Consider the following 22,367-nt stretch of genomic DNA (forward strand, 5'->3'; position numbering starts at 1 on the left):
GTTCCTCACATCCCTCTCCCTTTTAAGCTCAGTCAAATAGAGCAGCAGGTCAGAGAAGCAGTTACCGTTTGAAGACGACAAGATTCTTTATTATCACATACATTTTTTTTTTTAAAATATATATATTTTTGTTTGAGTATTTTCTATGACTGTCCACTGATTGATTGCTAGCACATTGATTCCACATTACACTGACACAGACATCATAGACATGGAACCAATAGAAATGCTACAAGGCCAAATAGCACTGCATCTATAGACAATATAGCCACTTCCACACCGGCTGAAGCAAATACAATTTCTAGATGATTCCAACATTTAAATTAGGAGATCTATTTGACCAAATGTACACCCGACCAACGAGGACCAACAAACAAACAGTGTACCAGATATGTGTTCATTGTGTCTTTTTATAACAAAAATAATACAAATTAAACACCAACAACACTTAAAAAATAAATTCAACTTTTTTCTGGTCATCAACTTAAAGACAATTCATACTTCTAATCTCAACATATAAATATACAGTATATACAAAATAATTTTATAAAACACAGAAAGAGAAATATTAGTGCTTCATATTCTTAAATTAACTAATGAAATACTAATCTTACAAAATAACATTATTGGTTCAGTAATTTTCTTTGAAGGCGTCCTTGGTACGATAGTCACTTCATGTATTTCTTTGTCTTCATGTAAGGGTGATCTTGCATAAGGTGAACCATTGCCTTATCATGAGTTTTCCTGCATGGCGCTATATCAGCATATTGCATCTTTTGATCCTTTATGTTCATTTTGATGTGCAAAGGACTCAAGATAAGGCGGGGCACAATGCTGTCAAACATATTTTTAAGGCTTTGTGATCTAGGCTGCATACATTCTTTATTAAAAAAAAAAATAAACCTTAAATATCCTTGATATGAACCGTTTTCAGTAGTTTTTGTCCCTTTCTGATTAAGCACAATGCTGATTGTTGTTTGCATAATGTATTGCAGGCCACATAATAATTGGAAAAGGCTGGCTCCCTCCACAGGCCTGTTGGCAGTAAGTTGATTTGTTGATTGCTAATTACAGCAGTACATCAAGATAGTCCTCTAATCAACACGCAGGCATAGACACGTTGGCCTGTTGCCCTTGGATGAACTTGGACGGAGCAGACGAGGGTTTGTGTCGAAAACATCGAAGGCGCATCCGCAAGTCGGGTTTGCTCATTATTTATAGTCTTTTCAGTCTTTACATTCCCACGAAGATTAGTAGCTTCAGTTCTATCGAGTTCAAAGAGCACATCAGCTCCATCCAGTTATCAAGTTTTCAAGAGCAGCAACTCGCAGTTAAATAAATCCCAGTTTCTCCACATTTGTAAACAGTCCACAAGAAATCCAATGTTGACAGTGAAAAATATCCTTCGTGAATTATACCTGAAAAATAAGAAGATATAAAGCTTAGTATAAACATCTGAAATAACACACATGAAGATGCAATTACTTGCAAATAATAACGGTTATGCTTTGAAGATATACAGATATAAGGAAAAACAATATACCTCAGTTGCAATGATGCATTCGTTTTTCTCTTCCAAAAAGACAGACTGGTACATTGAATCTCTGGGAGAACATATTGTTGATATTTTACACTCTGGTCTTTCCCTGCGGAGCAAAGAGATCTTGTTAGTTACTGAGCACAAAAACAAAGTGTCTTATTTTGACTTGAACTGATCCTCGTATCAATATATTCAACATCACAAAGCTCTTACTGTGGACTCACCTGTACATTCTACTCAAATGTTTTTTTTCTTCTATTCTCTTTTCACAGTTTTCATCTTTGTCCAGAAGGGACAGTTCATCCTTGTACCCCATGGAGGTTTTATAGTCCTGGTGATAGTGGTTGATGTGTTTGTGATTTAACTTTTCCTTGGTACTGTCCAACTCCACATCAACCTTTTTGTTGTTGTTCTTGAGCTCCGGTATAGAGACGAGGTTCTCTTTCTGAAAGTCAGCCTTGAAGAGATTGTTCATGGTCTCAGAGTCCTGCTTCTTCCTGCTTTTCTGTCTCTTGACATGACGAACGACTACTGCTACCATGCAGAAAAGCACCAGAACAGCCACCAGAACCACTCCCAAGCAGATGGCTGCCAAAGTCAACTTGTTGCCAGAATCCCAGCCTTTGTTGGGGCTGGGGGTGTTGGGGGAAGGCCCCTCGTCAGGCTGGCACTGGGGGCCGCTGTGATGGGCGGGGCAGATACAGGTCGGCTGGCCTTTGGATCCAGTGGTGCAGGTGCCACCGTTCAGGCAGGGTTGAAGGGCACAGCTGTCCGTCAGCTTGTCACAGTGGCGGCCTGTGTACCCGGGGGCACAGGTGCAGGTGTAGCCGTTGATGCCGTCAATGCAGGTGGAGCCATTTCCACACGGGCTCCGGGCACACTCGTTGATGTTGATCTCGCAGCGGAGTCCTGTGAAGCCTGAGCGGCAGCTGCACAATTGGAGGTTACCGTGGTTCACACAGTGTCCACCTAATGAGAAGATATAAAAGTATTATAGAAGCATTCTTCATATTCAGATTATTTCTAAGAAAAATATACCAATAGCATCCTGCTGCAGAGCTCTAGGCTCAGGCCCACCTCACCGTTGGGACCCATGGGGTAAAATCACATATTTATAACGCCGTTCTTTCTCATCAATACATAAGGTAAACATTACAATCACGCTTACATTTAATCATTAAGAAAGCCTATTGTATCATATTTAATACATTGTCCAATGTTGACAATAAAACCTAATGTTTCGTGATAACTGCAACTGGGCTAACGTATTGTGAGCATAATGGGGAAATAATACAAAACACCTAAACTGATCATTTCAGCTAACACTAATGTTTGTTGCTTACCATATTAGCATAGCTAGCTGACATTAGCAAACTTATGAGCAATTTATCTTTACCTTCTGCTAAAGGTTGAGTTAATTAACGTTATTAGTTACAGTTATGTTGAAATATTTAGGTATGGTTTCCTTTGGCGATATATGTGGACATCTTATTCAAACTAATGAACACATGCTAACGTGCTATACCAAAGGATCGGACGGAGAAGGTGAGTATGAGCCCGTCTCTTTGCAGAAAGATAGAGAAGTAATTATTTTTCCTGTAAAGAGAAGGATGTATTACCATTGGTGCATTGCAGGGAGGTACATTTATCCACTTTCTTCTCACAGTTCAGCCCAGTGTAGCTTGCTGGACAGTCGCATATGTAAGTGTTTCCATTGTCCCTTTCTTTGCATTTGCCCTCGTGAAAGCAGGGTGTATCTGCGCAGGTCAGTTTCCTGTTCTCACAGTGTGTCCCTTCAAACCCTTGTGGGCACTCACACCTATAGCCATTCTCAGAGTCCTGCAGGAAAAAAAAAAAAAGATATACAGTTTATCAAAAAGCTCCCTGTCAGATGTTTTCTTTATCATATCCTGTTCACGAATGCCCTGACGAACCCCATTATCCTTAGTTGGAGTTCTATTTACAGTACAAGCTCTGTGAACTGGGTCATCTACTGACTTGACAATCGATAGCATCCTCCTGGACTAGTAGATAGAGTGAGGCAAAAACAAAAACAGGAAAGCCTGTGTTGTGGGAAAGGAGAGAGAGAGACTTCCGGACTCACCAGGCAGTGGCCTCCGTTGCGACAGGGCTGGCTGTCACACTCCCTGACCTGCAAGTCACAGTTAACCCCGTTGAAGCCGGGCATGCAGGTGCAGGTGTAGCTGCCCTGACCCGTGTTCATGCATGTGGCCCCGTTGGCACAGGGTTTGTGATGGGTGCAGTAGTTCAGATCTGCAAACAAACAGGTGGAACAATTACTAATGGAACCAAATAGATGCACCACATTGGAGGCAGCCTTCTTTTATGTACAAAACAAAGAGGCAGTTACACACCTTGGTCACAAAAGATTCCTCCCCAGCCCTCCTTGCAGGTGCACTGCCACGGCTCTTTACAGGTACCATGTTTACAGGATGGATGGAGTTTACACACATCACAGAAGAGTCCCTGCCAGCCCTCTCTGCATCTGTTCACAAATAAAACACAGACGTGACCGTTGGCTCGCACACAAATGATCAGTCATAATCTGCCCTCATAGTCTGATGTCTCTCTAGCAAAGACATGACAGAGAGAAGGCCAAGTGAAAAAATACAATATTTACACTAATCTTTTTATCCACTGTATCATAATCCTAGAGATAATCTTAGAGACGAATTAAATCAGAAAGACAAAGAGATACATATAGAAATCAAATACATGTTACAGTTTTGTTGCATAATAAGGCACCGTAAATTATTTCATGGCTCATTTATTCTCTTATTTGGTTATTGAAAATATTTAATAATGTGATATAGCAGTTTATGAATCCTCTGCTTCCAATGAACATAGTATTAGAATGTTATAAACAACTAAATCAGCAAATACTCACTTGCACTCTCCAGGTAATGTGCAGTTTCCATTATTTTCGTTGCACCCTTCCAGACAGATTGCTGAGAAAAACAAAACAAAGGCAGATATTTAGATTTCTCATTGGCTTTCATGACAAGGTTTTAATTACACTTGCACCACTTTTGAATCGTTTTTATCTTTTCGTAATAAAACCTGTTACCTGCCCTGTTCAATGCAAAACACTCGTGATGTGTCAATAACTTCTTGTAATTTTACGGTGTTAAAAGGCTGGTTAGTGCAGCAGCAGATGCTTGTTCTCAACAACAACAAAAAAGCAGGACAGCTGCCCCATTGTTTTCGGTGGGCAGTTCGAGCCCCGTTTGCAGCTGCTGCCCTACACCGCTTCAACAATAGAGCCCGCAATTTAGTGGCGCGTGGCGGGCGATAATGGCGCGATTAACCCCGGCGCGCGCTGCTTGGCGACCACCGCCCTGGATTAAACGCACGCGCCCACAGAGAAATTGCTCTCTGTCGTCAAATTTCACCTTAAAGCTGCTCTCAGACTGTTTTTGGCTGCCTGCCTCACATCCAAAAATACACACCTGTGATCACGTAACGGGTCATTTTAGACATTAAACCTCCATTATTCTGAAATGTTACTTTGCATTTTATATTAAAGATGTCGAATTTTGCGGAATATTAAAATAAATGCAATTCTTAGGTTATCCTCGTCTAAAATGTGCTTTCTGACCTTTTATCACAAACAAACAAAGTGTCGGTGTCTTTACTCTTGCTTACGTTCTTGGCAGTATTCTCCCTTCCATCCCGGTAGACAGGCTATTTGCCCGTCAGGCTTGCAGGTGTAGTGGCCAAAAAGGTCGTCTCTCGGCGCGCATATTTTGGAACAAGTGTCCCCGTAGTAATGTTCATTGCAGATGAACCGGTATGAGTACCTTAGCTCCGTCTGCGCCACCTTCTTCACATCCGGGGACCACTCAGGCCCTATTCCCAAATGTCCTTTCATGGAAAAAGAACTAATCAAGAATTCAGGCTTGGTGGTATCTGCAAGGAACAGAACATCAGACATATAAACATCAGTTTATAAACAGTTTATTGTGAAGTGAAAAAAACTATTTTTCATTTAGAGATTAAACAATACACAATCTGCAAACTGAAATGTCCCTTTCCTCTCACATGTGACCATTATAAGAAGGACCTAACAAAAAAAAGGTGTAAAATCCAGGAAAAGGCTGTCATGGGATTTTTGGCAGTGTTTCATATTCTCACTCAAGCCTGAACACTTTCCCATGCACGCCAAAAATAAAACAAGGGAAGTGCAATTGTGTTTGGAGAGATTTGATTGTGAAGAATTGTCGTGTGACTCATAAGGCATCCTCACACACACGAATACATGACGCTGGAAATGCCAGATGTATTTGGCAGCATGTTACTGAGGGTTATTGATGAAATGTGGTATACAGTAGGTAAAAGGCATTGAGGCTAAACAGGGCATGTCTCCCTCTAGTGGTGGACAGGCGGGTCTGCTCACCTCCAGGAAGGTCCGCTGCAGGAGAATACCGGGCTTCAATAACTAACGAGAAAGCACCCTGTGGGGACACATGAGGAAATTGATTATTATAAACAATAATAAATATTTTCATAGCTATTGAGTGTTTCGGTTAAATAGTGATGTAATTGGGTTCCAACATTATACAATTCTATGAGACGAATGATTTAGTTGTAGTCCTCTACTCTTTACGCGCAGTGCACATATGCAGTAAACAACTTAACATTGAATCTTAAACGATTGGCTTCAATTGCATGCGTTTGACAATTAAAATGACTTTCTATGACATTTTAAATATAAATGGAAGACATAATCAATGGTGCAGAAAGTGGTTTGGCGTTTATTTGATGTAGATACTAACACAGCCTGATAACATATCATTTTAATACATTTCCCCAAAGTATATATTTAGATGTCATTATGAAGGATTTTTAAATGGATGCAATTCATAACGAAAATCACGTTATATTTGGTGTTTAAAGGTTTTCCCTTTATGGAAAGTTAGTAGTCCACAAGGCAGGACATGGGCTCTTACCGGCCAGGTGAAGTTGAGCGGCAGACGCAGCCTGGCGTCCTGCTGGATGCTGAAGGAGTCGGTGCCCAGAACAGGTGTGGTGGCTTTGCCAAATATACAGTCTCCAGGAGACACCACCGTCTGGAAGTTCTTCAAACAAACTCTGAAATAAGTCGTGCAGCCAGTCATGCTGCAACTAAGTCCATTTGCCAGCAAACCTTTAGTATTCTGAAAGTGATGGAGATCTAACTCGAACACACCTGATCCCAGAACCTAAAAGGATACAAGAAGTGAGCACAACCACACAATGCAACCTTTCATTCTTAAATATTTGTTTCCCAATTTGCAAAGATAAATAAAAATAACAGTCTACCTGAGTGAATAATGTTACAACTATTGTAAGGACAGCGGTGAACCAAACGGCCATTCTTTAGAGTTTGATGTGCGTATCCTTAAAAAATCAGTTTGTCCTCCAACATAAACGCTCCTATTCCAAGTGGTGATGGCGTGATGACAAATACAGATTAGAATAAATAAAATCCTTCTTCAAAAGCCCGTAGAACAAGATCCAGCTCAGCAATCCGTAACCAGAAGAAGAAGAAGTTGGAAGAGACCGCGTTATCCAGTGCTAGATGTTAGACAATTGTCAGTAACGTCAATATCCACAAGTGAGACTGTCTGCGGTCTTTCTGTGGACCATCCATCGTGCCGGTCAGATGTGGTTTGAGTCTGCTGTGCTGATGCGAGGCTTGTATTGCCAACAGTGATACGTGCATGTGGCGGAGCATCAGCGCATAGTGACTCCCAGTGAGGGATGTTTGACGTCCGACCCAGTTTATATACCGCAGATTGGTGCCACTACTCACACTGTCAGTCACTAAACACCGCCCCCTCTCATATCCACCTACTTCTCCCCTTGCTTGGATTATCATCATTCATAGTCATTTCGCAGATATTTTCTCACCGTTTCTAAAAAAAAAAGAGCTTTTTTATTCGCTTTGAATGAAGATTGTTTATCCAGTAAATATATAAATAAATGCAGTGAATTGCAAAACAAAACTATAAAATAATTGTTTATAATTATTTTTTAATATATTATAAAACCTCTGGTCAACACGTTTGTGAAATTCACGTTTAGATTACTCTGTTAACTTCAAAGAGGAATTTTTTTTCGGGATTAATGATTGCACTCTGTCTTTTAGGTGTGGCCTCAGCCTCCTCTGTTGTTTCTTGTGTTTATTTTACATAGAGAGGAAGGAGCGGGAGATAACTCCTCAGCTGTGTGATCATACATTCTTGTTGCAAATACACTCATAAATCAGCTGAGAAACCCGCGTTCTGCAAAAAATCTGGGCGTAAATGACGTAAATTGGAGGTCCAATAAGGCTTCACATTTACATTAAAGCAATGTTTATTTGGAAATATTTACAGAACAGTCTTACATACCATAATTACATTTGATTAAATGTTTTAAATATTTGGATTAAAACAAATATTTGGATAGTTATCATTTGTAACGTGTATTAGTGGTTAGAAACAAACACAGGCATACTGTATACAGGCACACACATGGACACCTGTGCTGCATATAGGAGAGGAAGAGAGACCAGCCCGTATGTTTTACCTCGTTTATTATGCTTAATAAAAATACCATAACAAGTGCAAGCACCCAGCTGTGCAGGCACTTCATTTAGCACCACCAGCAATAATGCCCTCAATTGAAAGCACATTTGTATAAATTAAAGTCACGATTGTATCCTACATGTAGCAACAATGTTTGTTGAACCAACATCCACTTGAAGCGGTTGAAAAAACCTCCCCTCTGCCTTCATGTGTACATATAATTGTTCAAAGAGAAAAATGAACTGAACAGTATATAAACGTTGTTAAGAAAATAAATTGAAATGCCATGTACATTTTTTCTGTCACATGTAAACTCCTGCTGGGCACAGGCATTGTTACCTTTATCACCCCTGCATCAGGCCAGCTTGTCTGAGAGGATTTACAGTGAGGGAACAGGATTTAGGGACTGTTCCCTGGCCATGAAGGTGTCTGGCTGAACAGCTCTCCTGCAGAGATGACTTCATTTCTATATCCCCCCCCACCCCCCCTTTGACTTATAGGTTTGAGGTTCCACTTTAGGGCAGAGACAATGGACTATTGAGTGTGGAGCAGTGTGAGTAAGAGGCCCGGACATCTCACATTCTGCTGTATTGAAGCATTTGCCGTTCCCACCATTGACACAGATCCTGTGGAGGACCAATGCAGCGCTGTACAGGACTTTAATCCCATATTCCTGCTATGTGTATAATATGACTTTAATGCATTTATCTATGAGGGATCTCGCTATAGTTTATACGGCTGCCATGGACTCTAGAGCCCCATCAATCTCTTTTGTAGAGACAAGTGTATAGTGCAAGGGTGCCTCTGCCTTCCCTTGATACATGTCAAAACATCCATACACTTTAATATTTGATGGGCCACGGTTAAGGTTTCCTAACTGTAGCTCAGGTTACAACTCCTTGTAAAGCTTTGGACTGAACTAAACAAGCTGCGATGCTCAGATCGGATCTTCTAGGTAACAAATAGAGAAATGCCTTATCTGGTGATGCACTCATCAGGCTTTCCTAATATTTACATATTAATCTCCTGATTTTATCTTTTTCATTTTTGTGTATATAAATAGACATCAATTATGCCATGTAATAATAGCACATTTTATCATGTTTTTTTTTACTCGTGGCCAATGCAAACAATACTCCAACAGGCTCTTTTCTGCTGTGTTGCTCTAGAATAAACACAGCTTTGGAAACAGACACCGGCCCACCACAGATCCATCTCGGCCTTGTATGGAACATCATTTTTCTTCGTGACAGTGTTATGTAAAGCTGACTTCTGATTGTTGTATGGCTTTTCAGCTGGCATCCAAAACCTAAAAATAACATTTTGATTGGAAAACGAAGAGGTAGGAAAGTTCCTTTGGACTAATAGGGCAAGTTGTTATTTATGAGAAAGCGCCTGATGCAATTGTTTGGTTCTTTGGCAGACGAATGTTTGTTCCCAGGAAGGTTTGCACTCTGAATAGCGCTCATAAATTAAACAAGATGTTTGAAATCTCATTACTTAAAAACCTAATAATTTCATCCAGTCAGCAATGTTCTGTTTTGGCTCACTTCATTCCTGCTATTTTTCACATGTGTAAAGCAACTGACACAAAACACATCAGTCATACCAACAGATTATACTTATTTATTGCCAAAACACATGAAGAACGTTCCCCCATCAAAAAAAGACATCAAAGGACTTTTTTAATTAAACTGTCCTCTGATAAATGCCAATACATGTTTACTGTTCATTTGCAATGGACAGCGAGTGACTAAAACAGAAAACCTGATGACGCAAATAAAAAGTCACACGGCATTCTGAACACTAGTCACGATACTGATGGTATTTTAAAAAAAGAAATATATATTGTGTTTCTCCTTAGATGTACTCAGGCTGGGCAGACCACTTTCTCATATGTATTGACCGTCCATGTGCTTGGTTCTGATTTGGACCATCTCTGGCCACTGTTCCAATAGTATCAACAATCTGGGTGAACGCTTTAGGAAATTAGCTACAGTGCTAACAGATGGCCCCCTTTTAGTCTAGAAATCTGCTCTGTTTAGTGCGGAGCAGTTTAACACTTCTTTACAGCGCATTTGATCTCTACGCCCCAATCTGTCCAGCCAATCAATGGGGCTTTTGATGTGCGCTGCCAATGGATCGGAGGCATCTGAGCATGTCGCCCTCGGAGGAAAAATCCCCTGCTGCTGCAGCAATTAGAAAGGCGAGGGGTGGTTTCCTTCTTTCACATATCCGAGCTGGCCTGTGTTACCCTAATACTCCCTTCAGATACACAAAATATACCTCTACTCACTTAAATAATTTCAGGCAAAACGTAATAAAATATGTGTGTCACCCAAATTTCCAGTAAATACTCTCAATATGCTTGTGCAAAGGATCAAATGTTGGATTAGTGTTGAGCAGAACACATGACTGTATGTCTGCAGTAAATGGCTTTGACATATGACGCCATGTTTTGACAATATGGAGAAGTAAATTAATATGATTAAATGTCTCAGAGCCTCTACAACCTTTAAACATATGTTCTAAATTACCTACGGGAGTCAAATCTGATATGGAGGTCTGGTTTTAAAGACTTTAAACCTACAAACCTTCAGCTGACATTAAGTTGAATCCAGACAACCTGCCATTATGGTTGCTTTTCTGATTGAGTTGTGGAACTTTCCAGGCGCCCTCTTGCTATACTGTTGACAAAACACAGCCATGTCAGCACTCTTCTACCCTTACAACTCAACCAACAACACCCTTTGGTCACTGACACCATGTCGTGCTGCTTGCAGGTGACACTGCACTTAAGTAAAGGGACTGAAAAGACGTGAGGTGGACAGTGTTATCATGACGTAATTTAAGCATACATATCATTTATGGCTCAACAAGACAGGTTTTTAAAAGGCTCCTGCTCAGGTGCGTAAATCAAGTTGAGGTGACCTGAGGCTGTGTGTGTAATGGCTGTCTGTGTGCCCGTGTGCCAAGAGACAGCAGCACATATCTCCCTCCCACCAGGCAGGGAGCGTTAAAACCCAGACCGTCCCCTTCAATGGTTCATATTGATCCCAACAGACCAGCTCCTCCTTTGACACATGGAGAGTCGGCAGAGGTCGTAAGCATCTGTCACTGTAGTCGAATGATGTCATATCCTGCTACATATAAAAAGTATCATGAGCAAAATTTCCATATAAATGTTTGCAAGTGACTAGACAGTGTGATATATATTTAGTTAAGTTGGGTTCTTACATTATCCCAACTGTTTCCAACATCTTAGTAAGTAATTTGAATGAATGAGTTGTTTGTTTGCCTGTAATGGCTTCCTTTTGCTCATTTTATCAGATCATTGTTTACAATTTCATGCACATTTTTACAAAACACACTCAGATCTTGATCTTTTTAACTATAGATTTGAACCAAATTTCAGTCACAAGACATGTGGATATGAACGTATCAGAGAAACAAGCTGAGCAGAATACCGAGCAGCATTGGAGAAACACAGATTTGTTTGCTTGAAGCCACTTCAATTTTAACGGTTTTACTCACTGTGTCCATTTGTTTTGGCGAAGACGTGGCCTTTGTAGATAATTGAGCTCCCAGTACAAACCTCTTGAACGTATGGATCTGAAGTAAACAGAGAAACAACCTGAGCAAGCATTAGTGGCAACTCGGCACACAACTGGGATATCCATTCTATGCCAAGCAGGACAGTAGAAACACTGGTGCGAAAATGTATAATTCTTACCAGTTTTAATCACCTGATGTATTTGTTATGAAAAGGAGACGACATCTGTGGATAATTGGCTCCACGGAAAGAAGATGAAGACAACAATCCCATGATCCCACGCGACTTCACGACGCCACCAAACTCCGTCTTTGGTTGCTGTTTTGATTGAGAGACCCCCTAGTGGCAGAACATTACATATTGTGGATTTAATCAGATGCATTTCCATTTAAAGAAGGGTTTTTCTGTCATTGTCTTTTTGTTGTTGCTATTTGTGTTGCACTTAGAAAATAAACAAGTGAAGGACACTCCCAGGCATGAAAGCCAAACATGTTTTTGTGTCCAAGCAAGCTCTTGAGTGATTACCAGGCTAATTGTGTGTGTGGAAGAAGCTACTGTAGCCTTGAGGAAATCCTCCCTCATAGTCAAAGCATCATTGCTTCATGCAAGACAAAACCTCCCAGCAGGAAAAGGAAAGAGATAAATGGAGGAGAGGGAAGAGCGTGCTGGTGTGAAGAGGGCTGTTAAACAGCACCAGTTCGCCTATCAGGAAGACCGGCCTGAGAATATTGACCCTCAGGCTTCGCTAACCAGCAATTCACACACTAATCAACCTGTTAGCATGAGGTGTGAACAGGTGCATTCCCTTTATGTGCTGCAAAATGGGGTCTCTATGTCCTCCAGGGGGTTTGGCTGTTCAGATGCGCCACAGGCAGAGTTTGAAATTGGCTCTAATTGTCTTTTTTTGAAGTAGCCTGTGAATCAGGGGACATTTTCATCAAAGTACTGGCCAATATTAATCTTCAAAGTTGCAACGATTTATGCCTCCTAGTCACCATAGGGGGAATTCAACATAATCACTGAACAGCATCAGCATGAAAAGCATCTAGTAATTGCAAGCCACGCTGTTAGATGCTGTTATTTGGTGTGATAAGAGCCTGTGATTCTGGTTTAATCATCCAGAGACCTAATGATCTCTTATCTGCCTTTCCCTCCTCAACTTCCTGACCCGGGACACATGACCTCTACAGTACACCGCACTATATTATTGTTTATTTATAAAGACGGATCTTGAGGTATTTTTGGAGGGTCTGTTGTTATTTCCTTTGACGATTTGAAATTGTTATTTGTCCTTTTCCCATTCGGCCTATGCACAAGTAGTTTCCTACCTTTGCTCCTTGGGATTTTGCTAAGCTGCCGTTGTGTGTTGGAGTGTTATGTTGTAGGGCAAAGCGTGAGGACGTGTGTTTGAAGGCGTGAGGCTCAAAGAGTATTGGTGCTCTCACGAAACACTTTTCTGTCATTCTCTGTGCCAGTGCGAGGGCTTTTCTTTGCCCTACACTAAGAGTCATTAGAGCGAAATGTGACCTTTTGTTTGGATTCCATTTAGCCATCTGAACTGCAGTCGACCTCATAACTGCTCGCTGTGTACATACACACAAACCCATCCCCACTCTGCAGGACAAACAACAGATGCAAATCCTTTTGTGTGGAGTGATTGTTATCCAAGTCAACTTATGGCACGATCATGGTATATTAACAGCAGTGTACCACACAGATGGTAGATGTATACGTTTCCACCGCCAGTTCGGGTTCCTGCGGCCAATGTGGGCTTCAAGCCATGTTTGACATCACTTAGGCCGCTGTCCATGCATACCCAGCATCGCACTGAGACAACAAGGAGACTGAGACTGCACGAGGTTTCATTCTCACAGTTGGGAGTCTGGTAGTGGGTGCAGTCTGTTTGTCTAGTAAAGGCTCATTGAGGATGGATCTTCGCTGATGTGATTTTGTCACTCCGAGTTTACAGTGATGAACATGTTCTCAGTCTCACCAGCAAACGGCAGCGTGCATTCAGCCTGATTTCTGAAGTGGGCCCTGAAGCCCAGAAGGAGTTCCCTCGCTGCCAGGCCTCATAGCCGTGGAGTGTTGTTCCAACTTGACCTAGCAAGTCCCAAGTTGCCCAAATTCGTACCCCTCTGACTTGGCTCTCATGGGCAATTTTCATGTCTCTGTCTAATATTTGACATCTCTCAAGAACTCTGTGCTCTCCAAATCATGCTCATAGACTGGATGTCATAGTTTTAATATTCCCTCATTTTAGAAATGCATCACACTGCACAGAGCTCACATTTCAAACAACCGATTTTTCCATATGAGGAAAAAAGTGTGGAAAACTAATTTGTAAAAGGAGTGATTCCTCAATGCGTAGTGACATAATTATGCCCGTTATGCCGCTCCTAGATGCTCACATATGGATTTTTTATGTTTTCTTTTAAAGCTGAAGCGTTTCTGATGGATTAGATGAATAGTTAACTGCCTCATGCAGATTAATCTTTCTGTTCAGGGTTTGTGTTCTCATACACCCCATGATGATTTATTAGCCAGGATGATGAATGACGCCGATAGTAAGGGTGCAGACCCAGCACATTTTAACAGGGGTAATTTGTTTATCTTGCAGCCCTACACCGTAGAGAAAAGTCAGTGCAGTGCAATAATGTGAAGCCAAGCACATTATGTAGAACTGGTTGACTCTTCAAGTCTACATGGGAGCTCCCAAAGCAGAACATTCAAGGTAATGTTTTGCAATAAAGGAAAAAAACATTGATTAACTTTTTCTCTACCTGCAGGAATAGTTAATAGTTGTGCTATATTTAAACATTGGACAATTTAACAGCTTGTTTAAGAAAAAAATCATATGAATCAGTCTCTGCAGCAGCTTTCAAGTTGAGTCATGCTTCTCACCAAATATTAATCTGTAGGCTGCATAAAACAAAGCAAAGTCATTTGTTTACTTTACTAAATTTGATAATTGTCTTGATTCTACGCTTGTATTCTTTTCCCAGTAAACAGAAATCTACCAACTCTTATGCATGTTGTATTATGACAGGAGCAACAAATTAAAAATAAAGTCCTTTTAAAGAATATGCAAAAAAAGAAAACTAAGAGTTGTCAAAGTATAAAAAAAACTGGAATATAATTCATAAAGTAACAGGCTAAGGGACTCAGTCTCAAAGTACTCAGGTACCTTCAGTGTTCATGTGTGTGGTCACCCTGCCTTTGTTCTACATGTTAAGCTCTTCTTAAGTTTTAGGCTATTTGTAAAGGCTCTGCAAGGTTTGAAATAAAATGATTGTGTTTATTTTGTTGTTTGTTACTTTAATTTCCCTGGTTGTGATAGTGACAAGTGTCCACTGGTCGCTCTGTGTCACCCGCTTTGCTAACAGCCGTTATCCTCCGCCCTCCGCCCTCCACCTCCCGCCCTCTCACCCTCGCCCCATCCTCGGCCTTAGCCCGAGCCTGGGAGCGGAATTCTGGGAACATTTTTCCATGTGAAATGCCGAGGTCCAGTCGAGGGGTGTGACGCCAGTGCATTGTTCCAGCGGCAAAAAAAGGAACCGCTTGTGATGAGGCCAATTCCTGTTGGTCCCAAAAAAACAGGCACTTTCTCACACCGACTTCCTTCCTCATTGGACAGCACAAAACAATCCCAGACCAACCAGCAATGCGAAGAGAAAGAAAGAGAAGGGAAAAGAGCAGTAGGAGAGGCGAGCTTGGATTTCAAAGGATATTCTCAGGCGGTGCAGGTTGTGTATCTGCAGCTGGAAACACAGATTGTGTGCAATCTCTAGCTTTTCACCTAACCCCCTTTCAAAAAGGTAAAGGTCCTTTATCTGCAGACACAGACCCCTGCAAAGCCTGCTCTCCCTCGTGCACTGTATGCTCCCCTAGTGACAGAAAGCTGCTCTTATCTTTACTGCCTGTATGATCGTCATCACTTCAGTGGTTCTCAAAGCACTCCGCTTTTTACTGTCTTTGCATGTTTGCTTTGGGTTACAGTGTGAAGACAACAGGCAGTGATTGTGAATCATGAATGATACTTTTACGAAGAGCACATTGAGAAAACAGAGAAAGACTGAGCGAGGCTTTACTGATTGAGCGAGCAGGACTCAGGAAGCACCTGCCTGTGCGGAGTGCTGAGCATTTATCTGACCCCGCTCACATCAGGTGGTTTCCTTGTTTACGTTATCTCCCTGCAGCTCCTGTGGCCCTCGCCACTATTGGCTGCCCTGGGCCACTCCTTTACCCACCACATGTATTGATCTGAAGAGGATTCGCCACTTCACCTTTTCTTCTTTTCCATCAGAATGAGTGTTTTGGGAATAAACCTACCAGGAGCTCACTGAAGGATCCCATTTTGAAGTGTAAAACTCAAAACTCTGATGACCTTTCACCTCTGTCCTCACAACACAAACATGGCAGCCTTGAAGACCGCCTTCCTTTTCCTCCTCATGCCTATACTTGGGCTCAGTGAAAACAAGGAGGCTCATCAATTCTCCTGACTGATAACCTTGATCCTGCTGTCCTCCATGTCACCTGTATTGCTCAACCTTAACCTAGCTGGCAAGATTTCTACACAGATCTGCCTGGGGGGGTCAGGGTCTTTAAATGTTTTCATGGGCCAGTTTCTGATAGTTCATTATTCCAGGAATCCTGTTGTGTTCTTCCTCTATACGCAGAAGCATTTTTAATAGTAAAGTTATTGAGTTGTACTGCTGCCCAATGTTTCCTTTTCCCCCTGTTGTTATAATTACGGTGAGATTGCTGCTCTGTGGTAATGACTGCAGGTGGGCCATGCACAGGTGCTGTCTGTAATTACAGAGCACATGAGCTCCAGAAATGATTGTCTAGGCTAAATACATGTAATCAACCTCAGCAGATGCGCATGTAAACTGTTTGATCAAATGTTTATTTTCACCAGGAGGCCCGGTTGAGCATTGTGTGTGCGCGCATCAGAGACACAGTGTGTACACGTGCACTCGTACGGCTCTCTGATTGGCTGCAGGGGTCGTAGCCTAGCTGCCCCATCATGTTAATGGGCATGTGTTTGTCCTGGTAAGGTTTTAGCTAGTCGGACGTCAGAGACTCTGATGTCAGGCAAGTGACTCGGCTGAAGAGAAGCTTGTTTTGTGCAACAATTTCTATAATTTCATGACCAGGTCAGATATGACTCACTAAAACTGTATTTTAGTATCAAAGGCTATTGGGTTAACATTTTTAATTTTTTCAAATTGACGACATGAGAAGAACATTTTTATGCATTAAAGCGATACCCTCTTCCTTCTCTCCACATGCCCTTTCGGTGGCCCTGCTTTCCTTACTATCTTGTTATCTCAGCGAGTGTTTCCTGAGTGCACCTCGCTCTTCTCTGGGACATGTGCTACAGCTCGCGGCGTGTTTCGTCCACGGGGGTATTGTTCTGCCTCAGTTTTACCATCGTAAATTAGCTGGAAACGATTTGTCAGACATGTGAAGGGTGGGGGGGGGGGGGGGGAGCCAGGAAAGGGAAAATAACAACAACAAAATCAGGGCACTGATGTGGCCCCAGCACTGAACTGTACACTAAACAGATACGTTAATGGTCTCTGTAATTGCTGCAATTCAGACTATTTAAAACAATATTATCCGGAGCGCTTAACTACCGGCTAACTGGAAGACATTTTCTAATTTTACGCTTTGCTCATAATGCTTGATGCTCTGTCAAATCCATGACATTTCCATATTTATCACTTTGTTACAACATGTTCAGTTAGAGATTTGTTATATACATGTATGCACTACAGTATATGGATTAAATAAACATACACCCAAAGCAAATGGGCATAAATGGCCCTTTAATGTGAAGGAAACTATGCAAAAATTGGGGCTTCTACAAAGGAAATGTTAATAGATGTGCATGTGTGACAAACACTTCCATGTTGACTAAATTACAAGTATGTTTATTTGAAGTTGCAGGAGGAACCACCCCTGTTTATTCCGCAGGCTGATTCCTACTGACCATCAAAATGACCCACGTTAATGAGGGAATTCCTGTACATCAGAGGATGTCTCACGCACATCCTCGCCCTTAATCAGCCTTCTCGCTCTCACCTATATCATCAAGACTGACCTATCCCGACACATCCTTCTCCTCCCTACGTCTCCCGTAAGGAACACTTGGCCTGTCTTTACAGTGAGCCCCAGGCTGGCCCGAAAGTCGAGTTTTTAAGAAATGCTTCCCCCTGTAACTTCACAACGCGTACGTTTGGCTGCAGCAGGGCATTTTTGAACTACAAAACTATGCCTTTGCTGTGATTATCTGTCAAGAATTTCTCTGTACCATCCCCTCCAGGGATCCTGCTGTCACAACCAATGTTCCCATGGATTGGAATGACCCCCTGGGATGCACAGACTGACAGTGAGCGGAGTGGAACCAGGAATTAAAGGTCTCTTAAGAGTCCAGAGGTTTGTCAGAGGACTACAACATAAAAACATGCTGTAGAGTAGGTCCACAACATCAGCATGATCTCAGCTGTGACATGGGAACCCCCCCACCTCAAACTATGCGTGTAGTCATTCCCCCCCGGACAGTGGGGGCAGGTCACACATGTTCGCAGCTGGGGCGCGCCCTGCTACCTCATGCCAGGCTGATCTATGCTGGGAACCAAGTATGTTAAGCTCACAACCTTGAGATCAGTCCCCGATACACACAGAACCTCACACGGCTTTTGATATAAAGCCAAATCAGTAACCGTTTAGCAAAATTGCTTTGATAAGGAAATGTTGCAAGGCGAGGGAAAAAGGGATCCTGGCAGTCATCGGGAGCGTGAAAAATGAATGCAATTCCGTACAAAAACAACTTCCCCCGCTGTAAAATAACAGTATTGCTGCAAGTGTAGGGGAAATCAGAAGGAAGTTCCTCCCTTATAAGAGAGAGGATTGTTCTCCGGTTTTGATTGTTTATGCTAAGCTAAGCATGTTTGCTTTAAATTATGTCACAATGTATCTGCTTCCAGTTTTGTACAGGAAAAAAATATGTGATGCCTCATTTGGAATACATGTGCATTTGTTTGGTTCTGCATCTCTAGATTTCCTTATCAGCTATGATGAACCCTTGGGGACTAAAGAAATATCTAATTAAAGCTGATCAACATTGAGAATACTGAGATCAATTGACTTTTGATCAATACATTGTTGGCTCTTCCCTAATACTGTTGCTTTAACCTTCTTTATTTTGGTGCTAGCAGTCTACACAATTTAACCTCAATGCTCAGTCTGACTTTCACTCTCATGATGCATGTCACCCTCCTACTGTCAACTGAACGCAGAAAATTCAGTAAAAATAACCTACAATTTGGTGACCTTGTTATATATCACACAGGCTCCGCCCTCTACTGGACTATATGGGTACTACTCTCTACCATGCTATGCGAGCATTCACCTACTGAGTTGCATAAACGTAGCCGGCCAATCGGGGCGAGCCTACCTGAATGCGCGCGCAGGCCCACCGTATATAAAGGCGGCTACGCCTCCCGACTGTCATCCTTTTTCTCTTCAGCAAGCGAGCAACACCTGACAGAGAAAGTAAAATGTTTGAAAGAAGAAGAAAGAGTTATCATACCTTCATGGAGTCGCCACTTCTAGAGACCCGTGCCTGTCCTTCGTGCCCTGGCTTAATAGCAGGCGCCGATCCCTACCACCTGTTCGAGTGTTTGGAGAACCAGGATATGGCCGAGGCGGTGCCATTCACGTTCGACAATCCTGCGGGGCTTTGGAGGAGGATGACGAGGACTTCTCGTTGTCGGGCACTTCCGTGTCCGGCGTCCATGGAAGTCCACTGCCCAGGTCTGTACTTCCCCCTGGTGATGACCATGGCTGGGGTATCACGGCGCATGGCACTTTCCCAAAAAACAGACCGTGATGATCTCCTGGGAGCCCCCGTGTCTACGGAAGGGCTCTTTGGATCAAATTCCTTGATCACGTGGAGGAGGAGTAGTCGCAGCTTGGCGTATGCTGCTTCTTGCTCATCCTCAGGAGGACAGAACACTGTCCCACCAGGGGCGCCGGGTGCAGGGGGGCCAAGGGGCAATTGGACCCCCCACTATACAGCCCTGCCCCACATTTTCTCAGTGGCGGATGCCGCGGAACACTGTACATCCCGTTTCAATAATTCCCCTCTACTCTAAAGTCGCATCTAAAAAGAACGCGATCTGATCTAGCTGTTTATATTTAGTTATTTTTGCAAATTGAGGAGATAATAAGACAATCTCATTAGCCAATCTTCCTTTTATGGAAGGTTTGGCGGCGGAGTGGGTCACCAGAGAGTGCAACAGCTTCTTAGCGGCGACTCCACAGCTGCTTGCAGGTCCCCTAACTAGGGATGTCCCGATCACCTTTTTTTGCTCCCGATCCGATTCCGATCATTTGATTTTGAGAATTTGCCGATACCGATTTTTCCCGATCCCATCTTTATGCAATGCATTAAGAGGAAAAAAAGCATTCAAGTTGTCCCTTAAGGTTTTTTTATTTTTTTTATTGGATATTCTATCCAACATGGATATAGCTTCTTTTTTTCACAGCAGCATTGGATCAGTTCAGTTGTGCAGCATTGGATCAAAACAAAATAAAGCTTGTCAGTACTCGTTAGCTTACTGCTACTATTAGACACTGCGCCCACTCTGTTGCCAGATTTGAGAGAAATAAGCAACCAGGTCTATGAAAACAAGCCCCAAAGAAGCAACACATACATGATGTTGTGTAATTTGAAACCAAAACTAAGGCCTCAGGATGACTTTAAAACTTGAACATGGTCATTTTTGTTTTGTAACATTGAATACAATTTTTTTTTTTTAAAAGAAATTAAAAAAAGAAATCCCGATCCCCGATTTTTTTCTCCCGATTCCGATCTTTTGAAAATCCCGTGATCGGCTCCGATCCCCGATCACGTGATCGGATCGGGACATCTCGGCCCTAACACAGTTTTATGGGGAATGGAGGCTCAGCTGTGTACTGACAGAATGGTTGGACAGGACACTGAAACTGGGGTACTCACTCCAGTTTTGCAGCATCCCTCCTCCATTCAGGGGCAGAAGAGAGGCAAGTCTATCATCCCAGGAGGAGATAGGTTTCCTTTCAACAGAGATTCAGTTCAGGCCCTGTTGCAAAAACAGGCGGTGTCTGTTGTGCACTCTCAGGAGAGAGAAAAGGGGCTTTACTCCATGTACTTCCTGGTTCCCAAGAAGAAAGGAGAATTCAGACCCATTCGGGAACTTCGCAGCCTGGATCAGCACATTGCCTGCAAAAAGTTCCATAATGTAAATCAATTACTGGAACTGGGGCAGCCGGGCGATTGGTTCACAATCATTGACCTGAAGGACGCTTACTTTCATGTCGAAAATTACTCCAAAGCACAGAAAGTATTTGTGTTTTGCCTTCCAGAGGGTAGCCTACGAGTACAACAGACTACAGTGTGGCCACTCCCTATCCCCACGCACGTTCAGCAAATGTGTGGCCACAGCGCGCCAGCCGCTTCGCGACCATGGCATGAGTTTTTTTTTTTTTTAATACGACCTCATAGTCATGGCCAGGTCCAGGTAAGAGGCAAACACAGCCCAATTGATCCAAGTGGATTGAGGTCAATTTGAAGAAGAGCAGTCCCATACCTCACCAGCAGGTGGGGTATCTGGGGATTTTGCTCGATGCAGGCAGACTACGTGCCACTCTGTCAGAGAGCAGACAGGCATCCCTGCTTCAGGCAGGGGGTGACGGTAACAGCTTTGTCATGAGTCATGCAGACTCTGGGTCTCATGGCGGCTTTTCACCTCGTGGTACCGCTGGGGTTACTTACTCGCCTGCAGAGGTGGTTTGCTACCTCCGATACTGGGGTTCCCCAAAGCATATGCGGAGGGAAACTCCACTGCTGCGGGTGACCTCCTACGTCACGGTGTTCAAGATACATCTGTGACAGGATGGGGGGGGCCTGCCTAGAGAGAGCTATAGGCGGTGGCTGGCCTCTGACAGAAACTCGGCACATCAACCTTCTAGAGCTACGGGCAGTAGTACTGCTCCTACAGCACTGCAAACCCTTACTACAGGGCAAACATGTGCTGGTGAGGAGCGACAACCGCACCACAGTGGCTTACATCAACAGGCAGGACGGAGTCGGCTCCGCCACCTTGTTTAGCGCAGCGGAGAACCTGTGGTTGGGATCCACCACAGCCTGTTACGAAGTGGTTGGGATTCCAACGGTGGTGTGAAGAAAGGAGTCTAGAGCCTCTATCATGTGCATTGGGCTCTATTCTGTCCTGTTTACAGATACTGGTGGACAGGGGTCTTGCTCATTCCACAATTGAAGTGTATGCAGCAGCCATTTTGTCCTGCCATGAAGGATTTGACGGCAGGTCAGCCTTCAGTCAGCCGCTTATGACGCGGTTTGTGCAGGGGGTCAGGAGACAGCGCCCAGTGGTGCAGGCCTCCGCCCCGCAATGGGATCTGCAGTTGGTGCTCAAGGCTCTGGTCACAGAACCATTTGAGCCTCTGGAGCTCTCCTCCCTGAAAGCACTGTCAAAATAGCTTTGCTGCTTGCCCTGACTTCGGCCAAGAGAGTGTCCAAGCTGACCGCTCTGTCGGTTCACCCAAGTTGCCTTTTGATCCGGGGTGACCGTAGCGGGGCGACACTGAGACCGAACCCCTCCTTTGTTCCCAAGAACCTAAGGAGTTTGTT

At 43.0% G+C, this 22,367-nt stretch overlaps 2 protein-coding genes across 4 annotated transcripts in view; both read right to left on the reverse strand.

Moving 5' to 3' along the window:
* Positions 1 to 22,367, reverse strand: part of LOC307046095 (rho-related GTP-binding protein RhoV-like) — a 58,281-nt gene that overhangs the window by 26,879 nt on the left and 9,035 nt on the right. Inside the window, exons 3-4 of one of the 2 annotated variants that reach the window (XM_079692259.1) lie at positions 11,859 to 12,004; positions 11,647 to 11,724 (exon numbers count right to left, since the gene is read on the reverse strand). The gene's annotated coding sequence lies outside the window, so the exon portion shown is untranslated. Of the gene's footprint in view, positions 1 to 11,646; positions 11,725 to 11,845; positions 12,005 to 22,367 lie in introns of both variants that reach the window. The other variant, XM_079692260.1, reaches the window with a different exon arrangement.
* Positions 391 to 11,389, reverse strand: LOC307046088 (delta-like protein 4). 2 transcript variants are annotated; one of them, XM_079692242.1, is made up of 11 exons: positions 10,707 to 11,389; positions 6,511 to 6,762; positions 5,958 to 6,015; positions 5,207 to 5,470; positions 4,449 to 4,509; positions 3,916 to 4,046; positions 3,645 to 3,814; positions 3,160 to 3,379; positions 1,765 to 2,509; positions 1,544 to 1,646; positions 391 to 1,418 (listed from the first exon to the last, which is right to left on the reverse strand). In XM_079692242.1, exons 2-11 carry the CDS (start codon positions 6,676 to 6,678, stop codon positions 1,413 to 1,415), a joined length of 1,926 nt encoding a protein of 641 aa, XP_079548368.1. In that variant the 5' UTR covers positions 6,679 to 6,762; positions 10,707 to 11,389; the 3' UTR covers positions 391 to 1,412. The 2 variants fall into 2 exon arrangements, with proteins under 2 accessions (XP_079548368.1, XP_079548367.1); XM_079692241.1 differs by lacking the exon at positions 10,707 to 11,389 and adding an exon at positions 6,863 to 7,369.

This window comes from Notothenia rossii (assembly GCF_949606895.1).
Source record: "Notothenia rossii genome assembly, chromosome: 7".
NCBI lineage: Eukaryota > Metazoa > Chordata > Actinopteri > Perciformes > Nototheniidae > Notothenia > Notothenia rossii.